Below are 10,152 nucleotides of genomic sequence, written 5' to 3' on the forward strand. Positions count from 1 at the left end.
GAGGTCTTGGAGTTGATGAGGTCCATGTCCTCGGGTAGGCGGCCGTAGAGGAACTGATTGATGATGGTGGACTTGCCCACCCCGGCAACACCGAGGACCACCACTCGGTACCGTACCTCTTGGGAGACCTTCTTGCTGCGATTCCGGGACGATCGTTTGCTTTGCCTTCCGCAACTGTTGGTGTGGAAGTCGTTGACTGCGTTGCCCATCTCCATGTGAACAGTCTGGGTACAGGCTGTGTAGCGAGACATGTTGCTCCAGTAGGAGGTTACAATTCTAGCAGAAGCGTCGTCAAAACTCACGAATGAAGATGGTAAACGTTAGCCACATTCGTGTCGACGGAGAGTAATTTGTTGGTTGCAGTCTCAAGTCAAAGTCTGCAGAAAATGTTAAGCTTCTTGAGACTTGTTCGATTCTGTCCAACCTGGACTTGACGCTGTCTTTTTATGCTTGAGCGTCTTGCTAGACCATAATATAGTCGTCCAATGAAATTCCTGGACACTTCACGTTAAGTTACTTTAAATCTGAGTGGTTTACATTTTTGACGCAAGCACGGCATCATTGGTTGCTGTGGTTCGCTGTATCCGGGAAACTAGAAGTGGAAGCTAGGAATGCAAAACAGCGCGTGGGGGGTGAGGGGCACGACGGTGAATGGAACAAGGAGATGATGTGTGACAAATAAAATATGTATCAGTGTCGGGATGGTGTAAGGCGCGCGTGCACACACACACACAGACACACACACACACACACACACAGACACACACACGCACACACACACACACAGACACACACACACACACACACACACACACACACACACACACACTGGCTGGACCTCAACAACAACAACAACAGAGAAAGCGCTCCGCCAGCATCCCTCGAGGAAGCAAGGTTTCTAAGAACCGGCAGTTCTGTTTCCTTCTTTTTACATTTAGTCAAGTTTTGACTAAATGTTTTAACATAGAGGGGGAATCGAGACGAGGGTTGTGGCCATGGTGTATGTGTGTGTGTGTCTGTCTGTCTGTCTGTCTGTGCGTGTGTGTGTGTATAGAGCGATTCAGACTAAACTACTGGACCGATCTTTATGAAATTTGACGTGAGAGTTCCTGGGAATGATATCCCCGGACATTTGTTTCATTTTTTCGATAAATACCTTTGATGACGTCATATCAGCTTGACTAAATGTTGTTATTTCGCCTTACGCGACTTGTTTTAATTGCCTAAAGAAACTGTCCTGTGCTTTCACAAAAAATCCAATCTTGACTTTCAACTGTACATTAATATAAAAAGCAGGAAAAGAGAACAGAAAAAAAGATCAATAAAGACGGATGCTCCCCGATAACAAAAAATAAAAAATAAAATAAAATAAAAGAGAGGAAAAAAAGAAAGGGTTGAAGCTGCCTGCATGCAACTGAGATTTTTAAAAAAAGGAGAAAAAAAGTTCAACATAATCATTTATTTTTCTCCCTAACATTCAGGTCAACACAGTCATTGTCATAGCTAGGCAGTCATTCGATTCCAAGACAATCATCACAGGTTTGAACCGACCCTTTCGTTTAACCATTCAAAAAACAACAGCAATAACGCTGTTAGTACTACAGCGCGCTCAACGTTCGCCCTTTTGAACTCGCGATGAGACTTGTTTCTTCTGGTCGCCAAGCTTACCGTCAACAAACGCATGTACTAGTTGGGATTCCCCCAATTTTCGCGACCATGACCGAATACTCTCGAAGTCAGCAGTTAGAAAGTTAACTTCGGGAGTTCCCACTTTCAAAAGAGGTCTCTACTTCCAGTGTTTCTGACTTCCAGTTCATGCATACGGACCCTGAAGTTGGATGTTCCCTCCATTTATGACCCAGAAGTTTTTCACGCGGCCAAAGACCTTGCCCGCTTTACAAAGCTACTTAATCTATAGTAAAAAGGAAAGGAGCGAACTCTTCTACAGGGGCCTTCAAAAAGTGTGTAATGGGGTCAGAACTTCTCTGAGCTGCCTGTGCAAAATAGGTCCATTGCCAGTGTCAGTGACAGCCAGCGGGGCCGTTGGCAAGGCGCTGTGGCACGCTCAAAGATCTCCGAGTCGGGAATCCGTCTCTCAGGCGATCGATAGGACCCACCAGTAGAAAGCGGAGATTCTTGTGTTTGGCGCTGATCCTCGTTGACATCTGTTGACTCTGCAGGGCAAGAGTTCACGCAACAAGTGTTGCTGCGCTGCGCTCTGTTTGTGTATATATCAATCAATCAATCAATATGAGGCTTATATTGCGCGCAGGGATTTTTATTTAAAATTTTTTTTTTTTATGCAATTTATATCGCGCACATATTCAAGGCGCAGGGATTTGTTTATGCCGTGTGAGATGGAATTTTTTTTACACAATACATCACGCAATCACATCGGCCAGCAGATCGCAGCCATTTCGGCGCATATCCTACTTTTCACGGCCTATTATTCCAAGTCACACGGGTATTTTGGTGGACATTTTTATCTATGCCTATACAATTTTGCCAGGAAAGACCATTTTGTCAATCGTGGGATCTTTAACGTGCACAGTACACGAAGGGACCTCGGTTTTTCGTCTCATCCGAAAGACTAGCACTTGAACCCACCACCTAGGTTAGGAAAGGGGGGAGAAAATTGCTAACGCCCTGACCCAGGGTCGAACTCGCAACCTCTCGCTTCCGAGCGCAAGTGCGTTACCACTCGGCCACCCAGTCCATATATATGTTTCTCGAACTCTCTTTCTCTGTTACTGGTTCTTTCTCTTTATTGCCTCTTTTTTCTTGTAGCTAACTCTTGCTTAGCTTTGTATGTGTATTTTCTGTCTCTCTGTCCATTTTCGCTGCAAATAATTTATGAGCGCAAGCCTCGACCCCTGTAAGTGCCCCACTGAACAAAGAAAGTCTCTCCGGATTCCCAAGGTAAGTTATAAATAGAACATTGTGTAATCTCTATTTATCTTCCGCGCATGGCGTAGCGTGACTGCCGGTACACGAAATTTTTACTCCACGAAAAATTGACTCCGGAGTAAATATTTCGTACGAAATTCTTACTCCGAGTACACTTTTCGTACGAGAAAAGAACTCCCCAAGGCACGAAAAAATTACTCCCTCCACGAAATTTTTACTCCCATTTTGTTTACTTCCAGTAAAAATCTCGTACGCAAAAATGGGATGCGGGCGAAGGGATAATGCCAATACGTGATCTCGCGCACACGAATGTCGCGCTACCCTCCTTCCACCCCTTCCACCACCAAGACTAACAGGGGACAAGGGAGTAACAATTTCGTACACCTGGCGTGGGAAGTTAAATTGCTCGTGTTGGGGTGAAGTCATTTATTCGTAATTTATTCGTCAGGGGAGTAACATTTTTGTACGAAATGTTTACTCGGAACTCACTTGTCTTGGGGAGTAATTTTCTCGTGCAATGGGGGAGTGCTTTTTTCGTAAAGGGAGTAACTTTTTCGTACGAAATGTTTACTCCGGAGTAAAAATTTCGTGGGAGTAATTTTCTCGTGTTACCGGTCGTTTTTAAAATTTATTTATATAAGGCAAATTGCCTCATACAGGTTGAATAACAAGCAACTGCCACACACAGTGTTGCGAAAGACATTCATTCTGAAATGGCAATTAAGCATTGAAATCATGTTTGAAGGCCAAGCACATTACGTACAGACAGATAACTAAAGTGCGATTAAGAACTTGTGTGGTACGAATCGGGAATCATAAGTTGTAAGCGCTCATGATTGTGTAAACTAAGCAAACAAAGTCTTCGGGATTCCTAAGGTGAGTTATAAATAGAACATTGGGTAATCTCTATATAGATTCGTACCACGCAAGCTTCTTAATCGCACTTTAGTTATCAGCCTGTACATAATGTGCTTAGCCTTGAAACATGATTTCAAGGCTCAATTAATTCCCATTTGCAGAATCAATGCCCTTCGCAACAATGTGCTCTAGCTGTTGTTTGTTATTCAATCTGCATGGGGCATGTGCAGACCCAGAGACGGAAGCCATGTCCCACCCCCGTGTCACCACAATGGCACGTAAAAGACACGCATACACTTGTTTATCTCGTCAAAAGCCTTGAGGGCGTACAACTCCATTTATCATAAAACCCATATCTGGTCCTTAAGAGGTGAAATATTAAGCTTGTAGCCGTGTAAGACATGAAGCATTCTTTCTTTCTTCTATATATATATACGACTAGCGTCTGTCTGTCTGTCTGTCTGTCTGTCTGTCTGTCTGTTCGTGATGCACGGCCAAAGTTCTCGGTGGATCTTTTTCAAACTTGGACACCGTATTCAGCTACATCCCGGACACAACCTCATCGATGAGATATTTCAACACGTGCTCTCAGCGCGCAGCGCTGTGCGCGCTGAACCGATTTTTGTTGTTGTTGTTGTTGTCGGGATCCACTACCAGTAACTCTTCCTTATCTTCTCCAGTATTTTCAGCCGCGATTATCTCCCTTCCTCCGTGTGGCGTCAATCCATATTCTCGTTACTACGTTACTATTTTTAGAAGGTCACTGCCAGGGGCGGATCAGATGCTTTGTAAGGGGGGGTGCACTTTGAATCGAAAGTGAATGTGATGGGCGCGAAGCGCCCGAATTTGCTAGGGGGGTCCGGGGGCATGCCCCCCCCGGAAAAAAATTTGGCTCAAAGAAGCAAAATGGTGCCATCTGGTGCCATTTGAACTTATAAATGGTCATAGAATCAGCTTTCCAAATTTTTTTATTTTTTTTTTGCTGGAGGGGGGGTGCACGTGCACCCCGTGCACCCCCCCCTCGTCCGCCCCTGACTGCACGTTATTATTTTTAGAAGTTCTCCAGTGTTTTGCGCGTTTATCTTCTTTCCTTCGTGCGCCGGCAAAGCCGGCGTACACCCGGCAAAGCCGGGTCCCAGGCGCAGCCTGGTATTCGGCTTTACTTCTTCCCGGCGAAGCCGGAACCCGGCGAAGCGGATAATCATCTAGTTTCTCTATATAGTCATTAGAACAGTCCTTGTTCTTGCCCCTATTTATGGTGTTGTCTTTATAGCGTACGCATTACAGGATCAAAAGATAAAGCACCGCAATGTTTATTCTTATCTTCTCTTGAATTTCTTTCTTTTAAAATCTGTCCTTATCTTAAGATCGAATAAAAGAAACGCCTAACTGAGCTAATTTTATTTTCTGACCAGTGACTCATTATCATCTGTTTGCTCGTCCACAAATTAATGGATCGACGTACTGGTGAAGGTTTTGTTTTGTGTATGATTACACGCTCCAGTAACTAACCTTCCTTGTTTTTTGGTTCTTGATTTTAGAAGGTCAACAGTCTTATCTGTTTCGGATGTCTTCGTTTCATTTTTCTACTCCGACTGTACCTGTCTTTTTCTGGCCTCTCTGTCTGTATTATTGTTCGTCTGTACCCATGTTTCAAGGGTAAGCAAAGTTTCAGAAAAGTGCCTTTATCCTTCTCTTGAATTTCGTCGTTACACTTTTGCCCTCTTATTTGGCTCGGTCCCTCATTTCTAGCTTTCCGTGTGTTTCTGTCTTTCTCAATGCATTTTGTGACACGTCGTTACACTTTTGTCCCCTGATTTGGCTCGGTCCCTCATTTCTAGCTTTCCGTGTGTTTCTGTCTTTCTCTATTCTTTTCTGTACCACTCTTTGTCTTTGTTTCTGTTCATACTATGCCAATGTTTGAAACGAATTTTAATGAGCAATAGTTTTGTATTAATTTTTAATTTCTGTGCGGAGTTCCTGGTAAAGTGCATTTGAGAGATGGTTGATGACACTGTGAGTATGTGTGCATGTGTGTGTGTGTGTGTGTGTGTGTGTGTGTGTGTGTGTGTGTGTGTGTGTGTGTGTGTGTGTGTGTGTGTGTGTGTGTGTGTGTGTGTGTGTGTGTGTGTTTCTTTCTTGTTTATATGTGTGAATGTTGCTTTCTTGTTTGTTATTAAGAAGTCCCCGATTACAATTGCACATAAAAAAGAAAAATCTTATTTGTGTAGTGTTGGTATGTTTCTTCGTTCACGTTGGTTGTCCGGCAAGTGAAAGGAAAGCTGTCTTCATCATTGAAAAATCAAATCAAATCAAATCAAATGACATCGTGTTTTGCATCTCACAAAATAGACCTTCCTAATTGTTCTTTATTTGTCAAATATTCATTTAGCTCTGTGGTTAGCGCTGCGGTGCCGTTCCTGTAGTCGCTGGTTCGAGCCCCGTCAATGCTATCATTTTTTAGTGTAATTTTTATGAATCATGCGCGCTTTTTTTGTTCAGTTTATAAAATATGCTTGGGGGGGGGGGGGGGGGGGGCAAGTTTTGTGCTAAACATGCAGGCAGTGCTCATATGATATAAACAGATCGCCGTTCAAGACTCAAATACTACAACATTTTAATGTCTTAATAAACATAGAATGTGTGTTAGAGTTATCCCTATTGTATTACGTAAGAAATCTCACTCTTGGTGAAAAGGGATTCATACCGCCATATTGGTAAATTAAGTCTATCATGTTTGATGTAATCGATATGACTTTACATGTTACGGAGGCGAAGCCTTCTAAGTTATCTTCCGTTCTCAATATGAACCGAATAAATGGTCACAGTTCCAAGCGTTTGCTTGTTTTATAATGTCTTTATTCTCTTTAACGTTTTTGTATAGTGGCTAGCCTCTTTTTGTTTTTGTTCTTACTTTTAGTTTTATAGTCCTTTTTTCTTCTATTTGTTTATTTATTTCACAACTTAAGTCGCAACATTATTTCTTATTTGTGGAAAAAATACCCACTAACAGTGTATTAATGCAGTGTTGCATAAAGTGCAGTTAGCTCGAAGCGTTCTAATCACACACACACATACACACACACATACACACACACATACACACACACACACACACACATCGACATACGTAGAAAGAAAGAGAGAGAGAGAGAGAGAGAGAGAGAGAGAGAGAGAGAGAGAGAGAGAGAGAGAGAGAGAGAGAGAGAGAGAGAGAGAGAGAGAGAGAGAGAGAGGTATACGAACAGACAGACGTAGACAGACAGACAGACAGACAGACAGAGAGCTTGTTAATTTCACTTTAGGAAAGGGATAACCATGTTTGTTATAATGACGAAAACAACATCAAGGAAACCAAAGGCGGTAATTTTCATTTCTTGTCATTTTATTTTGTTTCTTTCGTATAAAAACAATATAGCCATCTTCCCATACAAAATTATGCGTTGTAAGAGATATGTTTCTGCACAAGTCAATCAATCCACAGCATGGCGAGTCTCTTTATACATAAAATCATTTCATTTTAAAAAAGAGATCTGTATAGCAGCCTTTAACCATACAAAAGCAAGCATGCATGAATGAGCACAGTCATTTGAATCTGACAATTTCACATTTGAACTGTTCGTTTCTTACATACAGTTTCACATGTAATCGTTGCCAAGGTCATCATATAAGTAAAGATATCTGTATGAAAGCAATAGCAAAGTACATTATATTAAAATATGTTTTTCTCGAAAGTGACTTATCTTTTTTAAAACACATTGTACATTTTAATAATGAGATCATTTGTGTTTTGAGTTCTACGCTGATACACTCTCGTGTACAACACATTCACACGCAGAAGATAAAGGAAAGAAGCCTTCTGAACTCAAGAACTGCTGAATCCTAAATTAAAAACAAAGAGAAAATGTTCTAAATTAGGAATAATCAAATGATTAAACGCTGGCAAAAAATAAACAGAAAGAAAAACAAACAAATGACTTTCCGTGAGTGCCCAAAATGAAAGAAAAAAATCAATAGAGATACGCTGATGTCAGAAAGAAGACACAATTATGGATTTTCCAGATGACACAGTGGATAACAAACACGCAACAGGAAGATTAACAAACTTAATTCAGCAGCAAATGTAAAGCGTCATCGGCATTTCCCCTTGTCGTCAACATGCAGCGCCCATCGGTTAAACCATCACAAAACTTACTTGATACCCAAAAAGCCAGATACATAATGAAGCAAAACCGAGGCAAAGCCAGCAAACAAATGACATAACTTCATTCATGCCGCTGATGTCTCTGTGTGTGTGTGTGTGTGTGTGTGTGTGTGTGTGTGTGTGTGTGTGTGTCTCTCTCTCTCTCTTTCTCTCTCTCTCTCTCTCTCTCTCTCTCTCTCTCTCTCTCTCTCTCTCTCTCTCAGCGGGTGTCACGTTCACCAAGAGTATATTCAGAAGCGACAGAGTGTTTATATGTAGGCGAAAGGCAACGGCGTCAGTAGACTCACCAAAGCGTTATCTTGCATTCACCGTCTTCGTCGTAATGTCTCGCAATCACAGTTTTATGATACATGGAATGTTGTCGATTTTTGACACTTTAAAGAAAACATGAACCATACCGCATAACTTAATGCAGCACACAGAGTGTCGGCAGTATATAATATACACTGCATACACATAATGCATGAAATGCAAAGTTCGTAAGCAGAACATGGCTTATACGTACACAGCATACATTTCATGATACGCATTGACCACACAGTTCGCACGCAATGCAGAATTCGTAAGTTTGGACGCATCATAGTTCGTATGCACTGCATAGTTCATACAGGATGCAGAGCACATAACGCCGCACACGGAGGATCCAAACGCAGCACCCAAGCGTTCATACTTGCAGTTAGAACATTCATATACGCAGCATTCAGTTTACAGCCAAGCGTTCTTCACACGTGCAGCATCATAGACATGAGTTCAAGAGCAGCTGGACCGCTGTGAGCGGGTGGGGCGTGCTGCGGTCTTCTTCTTTTGTGAAGTGAGGGCAGCAGGAGTGGACTGACGCCGGCGCCGCACGGCGGGGCTGAGGGCGTACTGAATCTTGGACTGGCGAAGAATCTCTTTGAAGATACCCACGATGTTAACATTGTCTTTGGCCGACGCCTCAACATAGCCGTTGCCCCACTCCACGCAGACAATGGACTCGGCCGTCACGCGGCCCAGAGTGCGCTTCTCATCGCCCACATCCACCTTGTTGCCCACGATGACGATGGGGACGTCCTCCGTGCCCTTCTCCGTGATGATCTGCTCGCGCAGCTCCGTGACGGCCTGGAAGGACGCCTCGTCGTCCACCGAGTACACCAGCACGAAGGCGTCCGACGTGGAGATGGCCAGCTGCCGCATGGCGGGGAAGGAGTAGGCCCCGGCCGTGTCCAGGATGTCCAGGGTCAGCTTGACGCCGTTAAAGTCGTACTCCCCCTGGTGCAGCTCCTCCACCGTCTGGTTGTACTCGTTCTGGAAGTTGTCGTACAGGAACTGCGAGATGATGGCAGACTTGCCCACACCCGCGGCCCCCATCACCACGATTCGGTAGCGGGACTTGTCCCCCTGTTTGCCCTTCTTGGCGTTGAGGGTGAGCTGCTCTTGGCTGCTGCTGTTGGATTTGGGCTTGCTGGTTTTGTTTTCCATGTTGTTGTTGCGGCTGTCACCGCACAGCTGGGAGCTGACGCTCTGGCTTCCGGGCAGCATGGCGATACTGGATGGTGTTTGCTTTGTCTTGGTGTCGAAAGACTGTAAACTGGAAGCAAAGTCAAAAAAACTTTCGCTGATATGGACGGACAGAAAACTTTTGTCCAGCAAGGTCGAGGACTTCTTCAGCAGAGAAACACGAGGTAGAAAGGCACTGGACGACGTTGGAAAAATCAAGACAAAGTACAACTCAGCACAGACTGTCAGCACGGCACACAAGATAGGTCAGACGGTTGCACTCTCTCAGATAGATCACAACTGAGGGTCGCTGCAAAAGTCTGGTGGCTCCAGGCGAGTGAGCGTATGAAAGAAAGTAAGCAAGGTTTGACATTCCGTTGTCGCGTTGCCACCTTTATACAGTCACAGCACGTGCAGCTGACTTCATTAATATGCCTCGCGCTCTCGCCTGATTGGCTGCTTCATGCCTTTCGCTGAAAACCTCCGCCGCTCGGCGGTCGGTCGCTTGCGGGGTCGCGGTGATAACTACGCGGAATGTCTGGCTAAGGCTGCTGAGAGCAATCGCATGGTGCGCGAGACTACACTGGTGAAAGTGCAGGAGCTCGTGTATTGTTCGTTGCCGCCACGGAAGCAGAAAAGAGAGAGAGAGAGAGAGAGAGCGAGAGAGCACCATCGGCGCAGCGTATTGTCCTTGTAGAGTCGGA

General features: G+C 44.1%; 1 protein-coding gene across 1 annotated transcript; it reads right to left on the reverse strand.

Moving 5' to 3' along the window:
* Positions 1 to 7,142: 7,142 nt before the first annotated feature.
* LOC138957640 (ras-related protein Rap-2a-like) lies at positions 7,143 to 9,797 on the reverse strand. The gene has a single exon (XM_070328720.1). The coding sequence runs from the start codon at positions 9,488 to 9,490 to the stop codon at positions 8,720 to 8,722; it is 771 nt and encodes a 256-aa protein (XP_070184821.1). The 5' UTR covers positions 9,491 to 9,797; the 3' UTR covers positions 7,143 to 8,719.
* Between the last annotated feature and the right edge of the window lie 355 nt (positions 9,798 to 10,152).

The sequence above is a fragment of the Littorina saxatilis genome, unplaced genomic scaffold, assembly GCF_037325665.1.
Source record: "Littorina saxatilis isolate snail1 unplaced genomic scaffold, US_GU_Lsax_2.0 scaffold_1883, whole genome shotgun sequence".
NCBI classification, from domain to species: Eukaryota; Metazoa; Mollusca; class Gastropoda; order Littorinimorpha; family Littorinidae; genus Littorina; species Littorina saxatilis.